At 44.9% G+C, this 19,805-nt stretch overlaps 1 protein-coding gene across 3 annotated transcripts in view; it reads right to left on the reverse strand.

The window, feature by feature from the left end:
- TTC28 (tetratricopeptide repeat domain 28) overlaps positions 1-19,805 on the reverse strand; it is a 594,760-nt gene that overhangs the window by 80,803 nt on the left and 494,152 nt on the right. For all 3 annotated transcript variants that reach the window (XM_061170303.1, XM_061170302.1, XM_061170304.1), the window contains 4 exons: positions 16,667-16,776; positions 14,833-14,962; positions 12,483-12,701; positions 10,353-10,518 (listed from right to left, as the gene is read on the reverse strand). In XM_061170303.1, coding sequence (XP_061026286.1) covers positions 10,353-10,518; positions 12,483-12,701; positions 14,833-14,962; positions 16,667-16,776 — 625 coding nt within the window. The remainder of the gene's footprint in view (positions 1-10,352; positions 10,519-12,482; positions 12,702-14,832; positions 14,963-16,666; positions 16,777-19,805) is intronic.

Raw genomic sequence — 19,805 nt, forward strand, 5'->3', positions numbered from 1 at the left:
GCATGGTGTGGAGGTGGTGGGGGACAAACCTGGCCCCTGTGGGAACAGAGGGTTGACTCCAGGAGCTGGAGTGGGACGAGCCGCATGGAACAATGGGGCCTGATGACCAACTCATCTCAGGGACTCCTTGGCCACCAGCATTCTCTGTAGGCTATGATGTGTGCAGGAGCAGTCAGATGACAGTGGAGCTTTTGGAAAACTTCTCAGTCAGCAGAGGGCCAGGAGAACTGAAGGAGGAAGAGGAGGAGGCAGGAGGCAGGAGGCAGGAGGCAGAGAGCCAGGCTGGTAACGTGGACATGTTCTTATAAGAGCCTGGCCCAGAGCAGAAGAGAAGAAAGGGGGATTCTAGAAGCAAATGGGTAAGATCAGAGCTAGTGACAGATTACATAAACAGCAATGAAGGAGAGGGAAATTTAAGGACACATGATTCAAAGGCCTCAAAACTAAGGAATTTGGGGGGAAAAGATGGAGACTTTAAAATAAATAGGAAAAACTGGAAATAAAGGTGAAGCAGATTGGGGTGCTACCTGAGAAAAGGTATATGCCTTTGGATGTGCTGAGCCTGAGGTGATTTCCAGGGGACCTGCTTATATACAGGGGGAAGGTCAAGCCTAGAAATCAAGTGAGACACTGGGCCAGGCATGCACATCTGTGTCCGTGAGGAAGACTACATTTCCAAGGGAAAGCCCAATAACCAAGTGTGAGCGAGGGGAAATGCCCACAGTTTCAGAGCAAGAGGAAGATGAGAAGCCATCAGAGGAGGCGGAGGAGCACTTGCACACCTGGGTGTGCGTTGTGTTCAGAAGGGAGAGAGAGAAGCAGAAAGTGGTCCACATCAGATGCTGAAGGGAACGGGAGCATGAAGCCTGAGCGAACATCATCCCCATCTCTCCCCAATCTCCAGGGGCGGTGGGAGTGGGAGGCTGGGCTACTGTTCAGCACACAGTCACTTCGGGAGAGACTCCCGTCCCATCGCTGTCCCGCTTGGTACGTGACTTGCTTTAGCCAATGGAACAGGAGTGAGCGGTGAGCAGGGCTTTAAATGTGCCTGATTGTTTTGCTTGGTCTCTTGTGATCCTGACTTCTGCTCTGAGAAGAGTGTTGTCTGGTCACCACCAGTCACAGAAAGATGAGACACAGGGACCTAAGCCCAACAGGCTGCCTAAAGCAGAACCACCCCAGTTGACCTGCAGACCCAGAGCAAGGAATACATGTTTGCGGTATAAGTCTCTGAAATTTTGAGGTGCTACATGGCATTACTAGAGGAAAACCTCACTAGCACAGTGTGAGTTGTGGGTCTGACACAGTAAAATGTGCTCCTTTAAGGAAGGCACCTCTCCAGGGCCTCCTTACCACTGTGCTCAAATGATAGAAGTACAAAGGGATGAAAACAATACCTATTTTAGCCAGTTCAAAGAGGAACGTGGTGGCTATACTGAGGCTATTTTCCCAAAGCAAGATAAGTCAAGAGTTATATATTAAATGTCTTAAATATTGATTGTTAGATAAAGCTGCACAGAATCAATCAGAAAGAAAAGGCCAGGGAATTTCACTGGGGCAAAGGGCAGGATATACAAAGTCAGAGATATTGAGATTTGATTAGTTCAAAGAATTTTTATAAAATTGGTTACGGCAACAGCCAGCCAAGGCTGATGTGGACCTGAGGGGAAGCAGTGACTGGATTGGTCAGTGGATTCACCCCACCCCTATCTCCCCCAGCCCTTGTTCTAACAGAAATGTCGTTCCAAGATTTGGGACCATGAACAAAGGATCTGGGGCAAGACATAAAAGAAGTGTCTGGTGTCCAACAGTGCCCCTGCCAGGGCTCCATGACACCCACCAGAGTGGCCCCTGCCCTGTGGCCCAGGTGCCAAAGTGTCAGCCCCTGGCCCAGGGAAGCCCAGGTCATTCACACTTCCAGGCCCGGGGGCCCCACACTTGCTCAATGACAGGCACAAACGGTTTTCCCTGTATCACCACTGTCTGCTTTTTGTCTTCAGGCTGATTCTACCATTTACCAGATTATCCCTCCCATGAATAATGGGAAAACTCATATCTAGCAATTTCAAGAACTCTGCTTTTAAAAAGTGCATGAGAAATACAAAAGGGGATTCAACTTAGGCTATTTCAGAGGTCACACAGAAAGACCAGCTACACTTATCCTTCTCGCTAAGCTGCTGAATTACACTAAGAAGCTTACCAGAGCCTTCTGTACTCATTTTGTACTCAGCTCTTTGGAAGGAATCCAAATTCAGGAATCAGGGGCATAAGACCAGAGCCTACAGAGAGTTCCACTCATTTCTGCAGCTGTGTCTCTTCAAGTGCTCTAATCCCTAACCTGGCATCATCTTTTTTTTCCCCTCAAACAGATACAGCTGAGCCTGAGTGAGTCACCTCAGAGATAAGGCCTGCCCTTTGGAACTGAGCCGTGTCACAAGAAAACAGGACATAAGAGATTCAGCCAGGCAAACCCACCCTATCAGAAAGGGAGCTGGACTTGGCATCTTACAAGAAAGAGGTGGGCCTCTGGAGGCAGCAGCTGAGCAGCTGTGACGCAGAGACTACAATTCCTGCAGCAAAGGATGGGGGCCCTCCTCTTGCAACGACCACTCATCACCTGAAGGCCTTGGCCCTTTCCCTCCTCCATGCCCTTGCTGGGTGAGGAACTGCCTCTGCCTGTGATGGCTCCTCTCGCTCTTCAGGGCCCACCTCAAATGTCACCTCCCAGGAAACCTCTTGAACTACTGCCTTGCCCCCAAGTAGGCAGATCGAGGCATGGCCTTCTTTTTTAGACCTTTACCATAGCATTTCACACATGGTGGATTGATAATTTACACATCTGTTGCATGTTCCACACTGTGAGCTACTGTAAGGCCAAGAATTCCTGCCATTATTCATGCATATATTTCCAGGCTCAGGACCAGCTCTGGCACAGACTGACTACATGCTCATAAAATATTTTCAAAATGGCACTGCCCTAATTTAGAATGCAATTGGAAACTCTTTGTTTTAAAGGACAAAATAAATGCCCCAAAATATTATATCCACTTTTATTCCACAGAATTCTGAAAAGAAATTTGGGGTAAAAAAAAAAAATTTGATTTGTAAAATAAAACCTTACTAGTTTGGATTAATTGGGAGGTCAGCCTTGATTAGCAATTTGCCAGAATTAGAAAATATTGTGAATATAGTGGGGTTTTTTTAATGAATTTATTTATTTTTGCTGCACTGGGTCTTCGTTGCTGCACATGAGCTTTCTCTAGTTGCGGCGAGCGGGGGCTACTCTTTGTTGCGGTGCACAGGCTTCTCATTGCGGTGGCTCCTCTTGTTGTGGAGCACGGGCTCTAGGGTGTGCGGGCTTCAGTAGTTCTGGGTCGTAGGCTCTAAAGCACAGGCTCAGTAGTTGTGGCGCACAGACTTAGTTGCTCCGCGGCATATGGGATTTTCCCGGACCAGGGCTCAAACCCGTGTCCCCCTGCATTGGCAGGCGGATTCTCAACCACTGCGCCACCAGGGAAGTCCCGTAAATATAGTTTTAAACTTTCAAAGGCCCACTGTAATTTAAAATAAGCCAACGACGTAGCAATGACCAGTGCTTGGGTACTTGCTTAAAAGAACAGATACAAATAATTTAAATCAGTTTATCAAGTATCCATTTACATCGACTAAATGTGTCCTAGTTGCAATCTTGCTTTTGCAATTCATTTGTTTAAAAAACCCCGTTTTTTTTTTTTTCTTCTTTTAGTGGAGATGGGGGGCGGGAAATCTCTTTGGAACTGAATTAATCATAATCTTTGGTTCATCATTGATCCATGAACAGCCTGTTTTCATGTATTTATTGAGTAATTTTTAATAATGTAATAGTACTCACAAACCCACCAGCCGAAACAAAAACCAGAGAATAACTTACATCTAATCATTTGTTGCCTCCCCCAGAGCCCATCCTCCCCTTCCCAGACTAAGGCAAGTGCCATCCCAAATCCCATGGCCATCATTCCCTACCTGTCCTTTCCACACAAGTTTTATTGCATCTAGCTATATTCCTAAAAGTATATTTTTATTTTAGTTGTTTTAACTCTATCAAAAGGATGTCATCCTATAGGTAGTATTTTGGGACCTACTTTTTCACTTAACATTATAATTCTAAGATTTAGGCACATTTTGGGGTTCACTATGGCTCATCTCTTTTGTCTGCTGCCTAATATTCCACTTGGGGACTAACTGCTCATCCATTCTCTCACTGATGGCATGTGGGGGTTTCCAGGACTTTGCTACTGTTTACAGTGAAGCTCTGAAAATTCTTGCTCATGTACAAGATCCTCTCTTGGATATTACACCTAAGGTGTGTACCTGGGTCAAAGGGTATGCAAATACGCAGCTCAGAAGGTGATGCCAAACCATCTTCCAATGCAAAATGCCAATTTACTTTCCTCCCAGCCACATATAATATACCCTGTGGACCCACATCTCCTCCAACACTTGGGATTGACAGACTTGTTAACAGTTGCCCTGTGTTATCAGGCTAGAGCCAACTGGAGTCATCAGCATTTACGAATTCGTGCAATCTAAATTAATACGTGTTTTGAAATAAGAAAATACATTTGATTATAAAAATAACTTTCACTGTAGAAAATTTAGCAATATAGAAAAGCACCAAAAGAAAAAAATCGTTAACAGCTATAGTTTATCAAGGTTTCATATTCATTTACAATGAAGGAATATTTACCCTATTATCAGGGCAGTCTACAATTGCAATTTATTTAGAACCCCCAAGAAAGCACACCTTTCAGACCAGACCTACCACTGAACACGGCCCTGTTAGTGTTCTAACCAGTCAGCTTAGCTTCCCCAAAGTGCCACTGTGCTGTCCCAGGTGCCCAGGAAGCAGCAAGACTCTGGCTAAATATCAGAATTAAAAGCTGAAGATGTGCTTTGAAATTCATAACATCTCCCTTATGGGAGGTTCGTATTCTATACGGTGGTTTCAATCTATGCCTCTTTTGATCTGGGAAGAAGGGACTGGAAGTTCTTATTAAACACTTAATAAAAGCAGTTCTTTTATTTTAAATCCATTTTCAGAAAGTCCTTTGTAGCACTGTACTTCCTTTTAGCAGCAAGATGCCATTAAGGATAGCAAAAATGGTCTGCAGAATAACAAGGGTATCATGGCCAGACTGTGGGTAATTGAATGAAGGTGTTCCCCCAGGCACCGAGACTCAATTTCTAGGGGCACATTGTGTACTTTACGTCCACAAGAAAAAGAGAATCAGTGAGCCAGCCCAGCATAAGCACAGAGTCTGCTCACAGCACACCTTCTGGTGACTAAATTTCAAATTCACTGATGTCTCACTGTGGGCCAGGCACTGTGTTAGACAATGAGAATTCAGAGAGAAGGACACTGCACCTGCTCTCCAGGGCATCACCATCTGCTTGGGAAGACACACAAATCAGGTGATTATGAAACAAGGAAGAATGAAATAATTGCTATTGTTAGTGACCACAGAGAACAGCAAAGACTGATTTAGACTTACAGGGACTGGGTGGTCCTGATAGAAACAGTGTGAGATTTGAACAGGAATCTGAAGGGAGATTAGACTATGTACAGGAAAAGTAGAAGGACAGTTCCGGGAGAAGGGAGAAGTATTTCATTCACAGAATCAGTTGGTTGTTCACACAAACTTTTAATAAACATCTACTATGTTGCAGGGCTGCCTGAGGGCCTGGGTATGAAGAGGTGAATAAACCTGACAGTGAAGCTTCTGAAAGTCCTTTTTGAGGAGTTATCATTTAAGTAGGAACTTGAAGGATGAGAAGGAACCAGCCATACCAAGAGCAGTGGGCAGAACTTTACAGAGAGAAGGAAGGGCATGTGCAAAACTTTAAGATGGGAAAGCCCTTGATTTACCCTAGGCAGTGAATGGAGGCTGGGGCGGCCACAGGGAGATGCCAAACTGAAGAACTAGAGGTGTCATTCAAGGGGCAGACAGAAGCCAGATCACATGGGCTTACAGGCCAGTGTGAGGAATGTGAGCTGGAGTCTGAAGACCATCAGAACGTTTGAAGGGATAAAATGTGATGGGGGAGCTCTGGGATGGGTGGGGAAAAAAGGAAACATAGTTCCAATACATCTATGAAAGGTCACTCTGACCGAAGGGGACTGGAAGGCCGTGAGAGGGAGAGGCAGCAGGAAGGGCAGAGGGGAGGTGGCAGCAGTGGTTCAGGGAGCACTTTGATCCAAAACCCCCTAGAAACAGGCTGGAGAGGTTCAAAGGGGCCAGATGCTGTATGGCCATGGAGGGTGGTGTCACCCCACAGCCAGGGGCAGGAGGTTTGCATTTGAGAAAGACACATGGTCCAAACTGTCTAAGGAGAACTCAAGATCTGCTTATGTGGTGCATTAGAGTGACTGATTTGGGGGAGAAATAGTTGGCCTTTAGATATATTAGACTAGAGATGCCTGGAAGATACCGAGACAGCTTTGGTTAGTGGGCAGCTGCAGCTACAGATCCAGAGGTTAGACATGCCTGAGCTAGAGTGGAGGGGGGAGTCACAGGGTACATTTAGAGAACAGAGAGGAAGGTGTGGTGGTTGGAGCATGGTGCTCACGAACAGGCAAGAACAGAAAAGAAACCCAGATCGCCCTCCTACAACTAGATCGTGGTGTCAGGCTCCAAAACTTGGATTTTATTCTCTGTAAATTGAAATTACAGAAAGGTTTCTTTTTTTCTCTTTGAATTGCAGAATTGTTTATACATGGCTATCTATTTCTGACTTTAAAAATAATATATGTTCATTGTTAAAAAACTGAAAATAAGGACAAGTACAAAGAATAAAATACCAAGCATCTATAATTCCATCATCCACCTGTAATTACCCCTAACACTATGGGCTATTTCCTTCCAAGGACTTTTTCTTACTTTTCGTATCAGTATTCTGTATATATTACAAAATTTGAATTATACTATATACAATAATTCTAATCTTATTTTTTCACTTACTATTTTGTCACAAATATTTGACTATGTGCTTAAAAATTCTCTGTAAACATGATTTTAATTGCAACATAATATTATATTGATATAAATAATATTATATTGATATAAAATAATTTGACATTCAATAATTATGGATATTTCAGTTGTTTTTTTCTATAATATATAGAACTATTATAAATATTCCTATGTATACATCTTTACTCCATTTCTAAAATGAGAATTTTGGGGTCGAAGGGCCCATTTTTAAGATTTCTCATACTATTGGCAAATTATTTTTAGAAAGGCTAAACCAATTTATATCCCTAGAGTATGAGACTGTTCACTGCATCCACACTTTAAAAATATTTACTAATTTTATAGATGAAAAATAATTTAGCTGTCATTGAAATGTTTTCTTGAAACTGAGGCAGAAACCAGTCTCACAAAAAACTCCACTTTAGTGAATTCAAACCATGCCACTAAAGTATTCAGTTTTAATATCATAATCAAGAACTTGAGTTTAAGTTCACAAAAGATGAAACAATTTCTAATAAGACTAGTCCAAAGCAACAGGAAAGACCTCACTTCTGCCTTTCAAACTGGGGATCGAAGCTACCGAGGGCAGCCCCCCAAATTCATCCTGAGCATCAAGCCACCCAACATCCTAGAGACCCCTCAGGACTCATCCCGACTTGTGAGCTTTCTGTACAAGGTGGAGGGGAAAAGATTAAGGTGGGGAACAGGAGCAAGTTACAGCGCTTCCTCTCTCCCTGCCATTGAAGAAGAGCTGAACTATAACCCAAAAGTCATTTTTTTAATTCAAAAGGCACCAGGAAGCAAACTTAGTCAACCTCCAGTATCATATAAAAGAACTGCTGAGGCACAAGTGTTTGGAGTGAAACCATGGTGTCCAACAGGAGGGGTGCTGGGAAGAGTCAAAGGGTAACCCCCTTCCTTCTCATGATGAATTTTAACCTAGGTACATGGAAATTGGGATCAAGAGAAATCTGTGTTTTCACACAGACTGAGCCCTCTCAGTGGTTTGTGTGGACTGCAATGCCCTGGCTGTGGCCACCACACTGCAGTAAGGGAGAAGTGTACCTCTACACGGGCAGGGTTTCAGATGGCAGGTGTTGCACACCCGGGTCCCTTCACAATTTCATCTCAGTTCAAGCTCTGGACTGTGGCCTTACAAGCTTGAAAACCTGCTGTCGTTAATGTGCTCAAAGAGGCTTTGCCTCTTGGGAGCTCATTTTCATTAACCAAGGTCGCAGAGTGGTACAAACCAGAATGCCAGTTTGTTAGGTATTTATATCTGCAAGTATATGTCATGAGAAACCAAATGATAACCAGAAAGCAGAGGCCTGAACAAGGGAAGGGAGGGGGACAGCCTGAGAGGTCTCCTCCTGCAGACCTTGCACATCCTGCCTGGGGTGGCCTTCATTTAGTTTATTTCTCATCATCCTTCTGAGCTCAGCTCAAAAACCCCTCCTCAAGGAAGCCTCCCCAGCTCCCAGTATAGGTTTCCCCACCCCTGCTTATACATTTTCACTACGTCCCGCGTTTACATTTAAATACTTACAACGATTTTCATTACAAGACTGTATATGCTCTGTGTCTACTTTCTTTCAGTTCCCTGAGAGCAGGAGCTATTCCTGCCTCATTCATCACTCTTTCCCCCATCTCTAGTAGACACAGCACATAGCAGGCACTCAAATATTTGTAGAAGGGAGGGAAGGCAGGAAGGATGAGAGCATAATGACGGCAAAGTCCACCACAAGAACAGCCTTCCAATGGGACTTGGAGTGCCTTAGCCAAGATTCTCTCCCCCTTTTCACAGTGTCAGAAATGGGCACTGCTAAAGTCTGCCCTGCTTTTGCTCCCTTTTTTTGTGTTTCTACTGCTGGCCATCCCCTCCCCTCTAACACTCGCTTTGGATATGCAATACCTTTGATCAGGTTACAGATTAGTCAGACTAGCCTAAGCGCCTTTCTGTCTGCTGAAGCAGTTCTGTGTACCCCTGGCCTAACCTATTTTATGGTCATTTATAATTAAATCTCAGGGAGTAGCCTTACTTTCCAAGTTCGTGGGGTTCCCACACTGTGAAGCCCCTGTGATCACCACACCATTACCCAGTGTTAAGGACAGGGATGCTCCAGGACGCACGGCAGCCGTGGGAGAAATAGGACAACAGTGTGTGCATGTGGCTGACGCCTGTTCATGCTTCATAAAAACAGAAGCTAGAGATGACATTCTTACATGCTTTGGCTATTGTCTCAAGTATGATATTAATTTTGATAATTAAAAGCAGAACAAGCACCGGCCCGGGAGTCTGGGTGAGATCTAGATTGTTTTGATTCCAGCTCTGACACTAACTCGCTGTTGGCAAGTCCCATTTCGGTGCCGAACAAGGAGTTGGCCTAGATGACCACCAGAGCCCCTTCTGGCCTTGACATTCCATTATCGAATGGTTACTTTTCATCTAAGAGCTTGTCTCAGACTTCATAAACACCCAAAGATCAATCCAGCTGCTGGCAATGACTATCACACACTCGGGGAGTCTGAGTTAAGCATCTCTAAAGAAATCACAGCAATATCTTAGGATTTTCATGATTACAAAAGAAATCATTCAAGAGAAAAGCAGATGTCCTTGGGACCTGACACCAGTTCACACAGCAGATTTTCTGACACGGATCTTCTCAACATTTGTTAATCACAGGATGGGGGACTGAGACGCCTGGGAAATCTGGCTATGACCCAGCTCTAAGGGGCTCTCTTCTTTCCATTTTCCCAGAAGCAGGGTCCTTGTGGAAATTATTTTCTCTATATAAAATAGCCAATCACGATAAGACATTTCCAAGAGTATATAACTTTTACAATATTTGCAAAAAAGCACTTTTCCTCCCCACCCTCGATATTGGGAGTTCAACTTCCTTCACCTCAGCCCCTCAACACACAGATCCTGTCACTGGTAATACATTCTCAAACAGGCGCTCAGCTATAGTACAAACAAACTCATCATGAATCTGTTTATAACCAAAAAAGCATCTCAATTTTAATTAGCTAATATGTTAAATTCGAAGTTGTGTTTATGTTTAAACATTCTACAAACCCATCTTAGAAAATGGGCATGTCTGATAAGGCCCTTCCCTGTCTGAAAGGAAATTACCAAAAATAATAAAGACATCCTGCTAAGGGGTTTGCACTCCAGAGACACGTATTTGTTTCTGCTGCAGTAACTGTGAATAGACTGAGCACAATGTGTGAATTCCAGAAGATTTCTTCCATTAGCTCAAGTAGGATGTTTACAAAGAGAAAACAAACGAAAACCCCTGAGATCATATCTGAAGGTGGGATTGGGAGCACCGCACTACTTGCCTTGAGTAATAAGACTCCACACCCAGGGCCTCCCGGACGCTGGCGATGTGCTGCTCTAGGGCCGAGCTGGTGGCTGTCGGAAGGGCTGCGCTGCTGCCAGCCTGGAAGTCACTGGAGTTTTCTACCGTGTTGTCTCCCAGGTAGTGTTCGTGAAACTTCAGAATCCCTGAAACAAGACAGGCACAGGCACAGCCAACATTATACACTATTGGGGTGGGGGAAGGGAAGGCGGAGGACAGTGGGCAGCAAGGTCGATGCTATGTGACCTCTTTGACAAGCATGCTGTCCTCCAAACCATGTGAAGAAATCCTGAAATCCGAGGTGTCAAGAGGGCTTTCAGAAGTCTGGTCAGTACGCTTTTTACAGCTTTCACCAGAAGGTTTGGTGCTTGGAAACAGGGAATTCAAGACAGGGCTTTTGATTTTGACGATATATATTCAGAAGCTCCTGGAATGATGATTAGTTCACATCAGTTCACATATTTCAAAACAGATGCTTCTCAGAAGCACCAAACAGGGAAAGTTTCCTTTCAGGAATAGTGCATGAGCATGCCAAGGTGTATTCTCCCCAGAAACTGAACTCCTGACAAAAAATATAGCTAGCCAAATGGAAACTGTGTTACTCAAAGACCTTTCGTTTCACAAAAGCAAATCAAAATAAATATGTAGTGTAAAGGCCAGATAAAAACATTTTAAACCATCTTTAAATAAGACCAACTAGTCAATGGTCATTAATGGATTAAAGGAGCAAAAAATGATGGCTGTATGAAACTGAGGCAATACACAGCGGTTTTCTAGCAATAAACACAGGACATATTCTCAAATGGTGATGAGGTGTGTCAGCCCTGGAAAATGCTGGTCCTCTCTGATTGGATTAAAGCCCTGGTGAAAGCTTCAGAGTCTCATTAAGAGCAAAGAGAAACGGAATGAGAAACAATAGGAACCTCATTATATATGGCTCATTGTTACAGGGATTTGGATATACCACCTGTCAAATTATGTTCCCAAAACGTAACAACCACCGAGAGAATGAGCTCAATGCCTCCATCATCAGCTGTGTCCTCCTGAGCATCAGGGCCCTCCGGGGGCTGGGATACACAGGGATTCATCCCACTGTGCACGACGCTCACCAAGTCACCATGAACACCACAACTTAAAACCTTTAGCATAAAAAGGTCAGAGGCAAGAATGTTCTTTATGGAAAGCCCATAAAAAACATGGAATTAAGGGTAAAATTATAAAAAGTGAGGCTGAAGCATAGAACATACAGGCGTTCTCAGAATGTAATCAGAACCCAGGAAGCATCTCAGAGCTGTCATCCAGCCATCATTTCCTTTTTAAATCAAAGGGACAGAAACGTAATCAAGAAAATCTTGTCAGTTCTCCTTGGCAGTTGAACTTTTTGAAATTGGCTTACAGATATTCAAGAAGCCCATTCTTCAAGATTCCCAATTATAAGATCCACTTCCCCAGTCAATAAACTCTAATTGGATCTGGTGTGTGTCCAAAACCATCAGCATTTTGTTATGCAAAAAATATGGCCCTAACAGCTAATTAGTGGTTCTGTATTTAGTGAAACTGTTAAAGCCTGAACATTTAATCCTGATTTAATCAAAGGGGATTTTTACTTCTGAAATAGATTTACAAATGAACTGGTTAAAAATGGGTTTTGCTAAACTCAGAAATTTCAAGCATAAGACTTCATTTATATACTGTGATAGAGTTGCCATTATCATTTTAGTCTCTTTAACTGTACCATGACAAAGGGTCACAATTATTAAATCATATCTGGAAAGAACTCATTCGGACTTATTACTTTATTAGCTAATGAACAACAGCTGCTTAAAAACAGGGCTGCTGGTGAAATTAATCCTCCTGCTCTTCGTCTTCCTTGATAAATGCTTCCACATTCACCAGCGAGGAGCCGTGATTTCTTGGGGGAATGAGAAAGCTGGGCTGTCTTATTAATTGAATGCCCCACTACGGACTACCCACCGTGGTGGAAGATTTGCTGAAAGCCGACATTAGCTCCTTGATCTGATCTATGGTAATGCACCTCTCCCACCTCTATTCACTAGACTTTCACAACCTAGTGTCTTAATTGCCCTGTTCCCACAGAAAGAGATCTTACCTGCCCCAGGAGCAAGCAGCCAGCTGTACAGGTAGCCCGCAGCCAGGGAATAGTAAAGCACTAGTCCCCTCTGGCCATTAACCATCTCTAAGATCTGATCAATAGTGACTGGGGAGTAGGGGTCGGAGTCCTGCTGTCCTGTCTGCCGTTCTACCAGGAGATCTGCAAACGCCCTTGTCCGTCCTCTTTCTGCCACAGCCAGGGCTTCATCATGATGGCCTAGGAGACAAAGGGATAGGCTGGGAGTCCACGGGGAGTATGCTTATCAGAGAGGGCCATCAGGTACAGAGACCCCGGGCAGGCAGAAACCCCACTGCCTCTCCACGCCAACGTGTGGCAGACTCTCAGTGAGACTGTTTCAAATTCGACCCCCTGCCTCAGATGACGGGTGCAGTGACCACTCTACTCAAACCCCACATTTTCAGATTCCACACCACCGTAAGCCACCAGGCTTCCCTGTCTGGCAGCCACACCACAGGAAAGCTGACTGTTCAGAGCATCCATCCTCAGCCCTGCCCACTCTCCCTCCACATCCTGAGTTACTCCCCGGCCTCCTGGCTTCTGACCCCATTCACTTGGCTCTTTGGACCTGATGTTCTGCACTCTGGTTACCCTCTCACTTCCCTGCTCAGCTTGGATTCTGATTTGGCCTTGGCAGATGAGCCCTCCAGGACATGGCTCTTGACCATCTTTCTACTTCTCCTCGATGCAGCCCCTCTGTGCATCACATTGCCCAGCCCTGTTTCCACATTTCCCACCAAATTATACCTCTGTGCCCTCACACATGCTGGTCCATCTGCTCTGTGTGCCTTTCCCCTGTTCACTGAAAACAGGGAATCCTGATAGCTGTCCCGCCTATCTCAAAGACTAAACGAGGCCCTATATGTGGAGGTGGCTGGTAGGCATTATTCAAAGCACAGTATATATAACAAGTGACATTATAATCACTAGAGCTGATACCTCATTCCATTCTGGGCTCCCACACACTTCCTTCTCATCTCTTCTCATTCCCATGGGCAAAGGGTTCAAATCTCTGAGGTCTCTAATTCTTTAAAATTGCTTCTCTCTTTCAAGCTTTTCCTCAGTCTTTCAATCCAACCTCCAATCCCACTTCATCTAAGAAACTAGTCTGTAACCTAGTTTAAAAGCTAATGCTCAAATATGAGAGCACAAAAGATAAAGCAACATCCTTTCAAGTTAGGATTATTAGAAGGAACACAATGCAAAGGATCTGCTTGCATCATAAATATACAAATGGAAGAGTTGCTAGAACTAAGGTCCAAAGAGAGAGCAGGCAGAGGCAGGAGACCAGATGCCGCGGCCCCACAGCACTTCAAGGATGCCCTGCTTCCGACAGTCTGAGTATCAGTAGAAAGCAGGGATTTATATGTGTGTATGCAAATGTCTTCTTTTACCCTATTAAGTTATTAACTGGAACAGCAGGGACGATTTCTGTACACATTGGAAAATTGGCCCCAAAGTGCTAGACAGACTTAACACTGTGATTATAGTAGATAATAAACTGTAATCGCAGGCAATGAGCACAGTTAATAGATACATTTTTCAAGGGGAAGTTTGAGTATTCATACCCATAAAGCAAAGGACAGGTTATTGATAAGGCCTCAACATCCAACTTCAAAGACATTGTTAATTCCAATGAATACCTCCTTAACCCAAGTTCTGGGTTGGGGAAAATAGTCTGCAGAGATGGACAGGCCTGAGGAGAGGCAGAGGACGGGGTGGCTGGAATAGGGTGGCTGAAACAGCTAAGGCCCAGGTAAGGGAAGGTGGATGCTGTCCCAGTACAATGCAGCCCACAGGCCTGGGAGCGTTGTCACTGACTATGTCACAGCCTTGGGGGCAGACAGTACAAACATTTATTAGACAGCAACATTAAAAGATGTGTGGCAGTAAAATAGGGAAGAGACCAGTGTCTTCTCAGGTACCTGCCCCCAGGTACTAATGGGCAGAGGGAACCTGGTGGGAGCACCTGCTTCAAGCATCCCTGTCTCCAGGACACCTTCTCTGGCTCCTGGGTCTGCCTGCCAAGCCACTTTGTTCCCACAGCACCCGAGTCCCTTTTACTCTAGTGCCAATCACACCCTCCTGGGCTCCCGACTTCTGTCTCCTGATAGGCTAAGAGCTTCTAGAGGTCAGGAACCGGCGCTTCTTGACTGGCACATGGCACATACAAATATTCGTTGCTTGAATGAACGAATGTTCAATTGCTGCGTTGTGGTTTGTGGCTTCAGTCTGCCGTGACAACAAATCATATTTAATCACAGCACTCACTAAACGACTCAGACACAGGGGTGCACGCACACAAGGTGGGAACCCCCGCTGCTCTCACCGAGGCTGACGAGCACTCGCTGCAAGGCCTGGTAGGAGGATGTCTGCAGGTCAAAGAGGGAGAGCTTGTAGTCCGTGCTCAGCTGCACCTCGTGTCGGATCGTTTCAAACAAGGCTGATGCTCTATAGAGCTGCAAGGAGGGGAAAAGAACGTTATCTGTTTTCCAGAAACCACTGTCTAGCCGTTCACTGACTAGAGACCATTTTTGCTCACATCTTGGTACACAACAGAAAAATTGTTTTACAAGGTTTGAAAGGATGAATCTTTATTTCCAGGTAGGTCTTTGTGGACCTGAAAAGGCATCAATTAGATCCTACTCAGTAAATTATAGTTTGTGTAATCAGTTTTTGACAGACAAGGGGATCTAAAGGACAGGGGTTATAGACTCATAGTCTGAAACTTGTGGAAAAAAATCAGCTATGAACACAATCAAGTGCTGATTTTGATTAAAACAAACGAAAAGCCTCTCCTCTTGTCATCAAGCAACTGTAATGCACCACCCCAACGCCTCACAGTGCGGAAGGGCTGGAACTGGAGCAGGTGAGGGGGAGCCAGGCTGGAGACGCCTGAGGCTGGGGGGAAACCCTGACGGCAGCCGCGCTCTCAGGAGGAGGAGGAGGGCTTCTTGCAGGCAGTTCAGCTGAACCAGATGCTGCTCTGCACAGCAGTGCTCCAGGGAGCCACGTCCACTCACAGGGACACCCTGGGACCAGACACACGACACTCCTAAGGAGACACTGTCCTGCTGCTCTAAGTGGACCACAAGGCCAATGGGACAAGGCATTTCTCTGATATTTATATGTGGAAACAGTATCAAATTTTAAATTCATGCAAATTTAAAGAATAGAATTCTAAGACTAAGGGACTTAGACTAGGAGAGAGGAATGTATTCCCAACCCTGCCACTAATTTGCTGGGTGACTTTTGGTAAGATTCGGAACCTCAGTTTTTTCTCTGTAAAGGGATGGTTATCACTCTACCTCACAGGGTTATTTAGGAATAAATCCAGTCAGTGAAAGTACTTTGAAAACTATAAATCACTATATCAATACAAACTTTAATTTTGAAACCAGAAAACTAGAGAATTAATTCTTTAAATTGTAAAACGTCATAACATCCCAGGATGCTGTGGCACAAGTTCAAGCATATCATGTCCTCACTCCCTGTGAGCACCTACGACAGGAGCCTGGGTTCACCAATCCTTGGCCCCCTTTGTTAGCACAGCGCCCTCCACAGCAAGTGCTGCCTAAGCAGTTGAGTGTGTGATTTTAGATGCCATCTCACAATTCCTCCAACCTGACAGAGGAACCCATAATTCCAGGGATCTTTCTAATTTGCAGAGCCAGCACAGAGCAGGCTTCTCTTCAACTATTTGTGTGTATGCAGAAACATGAACTGTGTGTGTGTGTGTGTGTGTGTGTGTGTGTGTGTGTGTGAGAGAGAGAGAGGGAGGGAGGGAGAGGAAGAGGGGAGAGAAGCATCTAGTGATATAACTAGAAACCTACAAAGACAGTAAATCCAATAATTATGAATTCTTGGATTACTTACTTCTGTCATAAAATGTATATAATTTCATATTAAGGTTTAATGAGGAACAGTAGCACATAATACAAGAATTCCAAAGAAATTATTGAGAAATCTATCATACAAGTGAGTAAGAGTCTTCACTATGGTTCAACACTTCTGGGCTAACACAGGCTGGAAATCTCGTATGTCAAACCCAAGAGCACAGGTCAACACATTCTGGCAAATGTCATCACTACTAGGATAGTAATCCCAAGGTCTTCCATGCTTCTCGAAACAAAATTCACTCGGGACAGGGTTCTCCTGCTCACCTGATGTTGGGCTTCCTCCAGGTTCCCACTCGCCCAAAGGGAGAGGCCAAGACCATGGCGAATTTTGGCTTCATCTTCTCTTCGGCCCAGCTGCTCTGCTAACCTTAAACCTGAATTCAGATAGAGAAATTTTGAGGACACATAAAAGACAATTCCATCCTGCCAAGGAGTTCTGGAGGGTAACTCTGCCTCAGGTGTATATAAAGAGTGTTAGCAACACAGCGAGTTAAAATGCAGGACACAAGAGCAGAATCAGCCAAGGCAGAGTAAGCATTCTTTTCAAATTCTGTGCTGGTACTGACCTTTCCAGGTCACTCCAAGTTGCCCCAGCAAGAGCTCAGGTGATGGCTATCAGCAGGAGACAGGTTTGCAGGGCAGGCAGAAACACTGAAACAAATGGAACCTAACTGGCAGCCCTCCCAGCTGTGAAATCCCTAGCTTTGCAAATGAAAACTCCTGGCCTATAAGTTTACCTAACCCAATTCTCTGGCTGGCAAAAGTCTTTCTTGAAAGTTCCATAGTCAAGTACAGAAGCCCAGCTAATACTCTTTCCTATCACATGTGTACAGCATCCAATCAGTGTTGACGAGAGACACATCAGATGTCCTCCTGGAAGCAGAATGCTCACACCACCTGACCCTGCCTTCTGTTACTGATGCCACTGAGGCATTTCGCATCCAATCTGCCTTTCCTTTAAGGCTGAGACTTTGATGTGCCTCAACGGGGTTTCAGAACAAGAGCTATTATGAGTTGAAAGCTTTAAATGAGATTGTTCTCATTCTAATGGCCTTCAGATAGGCACCTGCAGTTTGGGTCACTTACCCACAGCAAGCTTCTGGATTTCAGGACACCAGCAACCTCCAGGGCTTTGTGGGAGTCAAATCTGAAGGCAACCATTTATTGTATTGGCCACTAAGCAGCTCTCAGCATCACTTTGCCCTCATTATCCTGCTCTCTGTACATAGGAGTTAGCTTGTGCCGAGACAGCAGGAAGGCTCCCACACTACAACTGCACACACAAAGGAAGGACTTCTTCTTTCTAATCTAATTCAGGGTGAATGGGAGCCTGCCTCTGAGCATGCTGGGCCCACACAATTTCAGACTTTCGAAAAGGAACTGAGTCAGTTGAGAGGCTAATAAAAGTGACGCTCGGGTTCAAACTCATAAAATATCATGCATCTCAAAATGCACATAACTCAGAAAACTTAGAAACAGCATTTTAAATTTAAATCATGTCATGGGGTAACAAAAACAATATGTATTTGCAAATTATTCACATTTTAAAATACTTCATAGAGTAGGAACAGAAATAAAAGAAAGGGTTCTTGGGTGAAAACCAGGAGGAGACCGGTTGTTTTAACCTTCAACAAGCTAACCATATTCATTCAGCAATATAGCTCTCCCTGCTAGGCCTGGGCCTCTGAGTTGGAAGTAAAAGTCATTGAGGCAGCTCCTCCAGAAGGTATGTTCTGTGCAAGGAGGGACTTGACTTTGCTCCCTGCTGGATCCCCAGCATGTAGGACACTCCCTGGTCCATAGTCAGAAGTTCAACAATGAAGAGCTAAAAGCCCACTGGACAGACATGGTATCTGTCCTTCTCCAGTTTCTACCTGCTTCTGCCTCTTAGGAATCTGACCCACCCATCCAGCCCTCCTGGAGCCTAGTTTGCCAGAAACTAGTTACATAACTCCAGGTAAGTCACTAAATTACTCCAGCCTCCCTTTCTTCATTTGCAAAAAGAAAAAAAGCTGGATGAGACCAGTGGTTTTAATCACGGGTAACCATACAAATCACGTGGAGAGCTTGTTGCAAAGGCTCTGACCAGGCCTGCCTGTGAGATTCTATTGCATGTGGGCAGGGGGATGCTAGTCCACAGCCCTGTCTGAAAGCCAGGAGGGAGAGAGAGTACCGAAGTGGTTTCCAACTGAACTGTCCCCTCGCTTCAAGAGGCTGCAGACCCAACTCAGAGCACTCAGAAAGGGCCTTCCAGGTGTCCTGCACCTGAAACAACTCATGCGAAGAGGCATCTGGTCAGGTCCACGAGGTACACCAGGCTCTCTGGTAGAGCACATCCACGAAAAAGACACTGTGGAGATGGCGCGATAAGAATTTAGATCTCTGCAAGACTTAAAAGTACAACAATAAAAATAAACAGAGTTTTCCATAAATATAGAATTATGTTACAATATCTCAGGCAAAGCAGCTGCTTCATGGAAGTAATATTTCAGGAAGTACCAAAGAACACAGTTGAAAGGTTGTCATACGCTGGGTCTGAATTTAATAGTTTTCACATATTCAATTGAAAATCACCCCCAGTCTGTTAGAATTTTACCAGTCTAGTTTCAGGAAACCAAAAGCCACCTCTCATATTTAATGCATTGAGGCAGAGCTCCCACTGAGTGGGAGCCAAATCATGTCTGGGAAGTGGCTTCTAGCCTCTCAGTAATCTCTCAGCCTGCAGGCCAGAGCAAGCCTGGTCTGTGCAGAGGACCACAGCGACCATCAGCCCCTGGCCCATTCTCCACCTCATGTGCTGCTTCCCTCTCTCCCGGCTTCCAGCTGGGGATCAGAAGTAATCGTGGACATGACGGCCCCAGCCCTGCTCTGTTCTTGGGAGGTTGAAAGAACTGCATACAAGGTCTTGTGTGGTTCCTGAGGTCAGGAAACCTGGGCTGAGCCCCATGCCACCACTGACTGACCGCATGGTCAGGATCAAGCCACTGTAGTCTCTGAGCCTCAGGTCACTTAGCTGCCAATGGGAATAAAAAGATACAACTCTCATGGTTACCATGAGAATGAAATCCAATTAGATAAACTATATATGCCAAAAAATTTTGGAAACTATAAATGACAGTTTTTGCTTGAAATCAGCAACCATTTCCTTTTACTAGTGAGCCAAGAACACCGTATCTGCTGTTTTTCCCTCCCAGGATGACAGGATGCCATGTGCCCGTGTGAGAGGAAGTGCTTTCCAAAGGAGGGTTCCAAAGGGGTGGAGGGCTCCAAAGGGGTGGAGGGCAAACACACTGCCGTGGGGCTCCTGCTTGGCGAGGAAGGAGGCGTCCAAGGCCTGACTGTGCACAGGTAACTGCATGGAGCCTGCCGGAGAGGAGAGGGGGTGGGGGGAGGGGGTGAAAAA

This window comes from Eubalaena glacialis, chromosome 15 (assembly GCF_028564815.1).
Source record: "Eubalaena glacialis isolate mEubGla1 chromosome 15, mEubGla1.1.hap2.+ XY, whole genome shotgun sequence".
In the NCBI taxonomy this organism is placed as follows: domain Eukaryota; kingdom Metazoa; phylum Chordata; class Mammalia; order Artiodactyla; family Balaenidae; genus Eubalaena; species Eubalaena glacialis.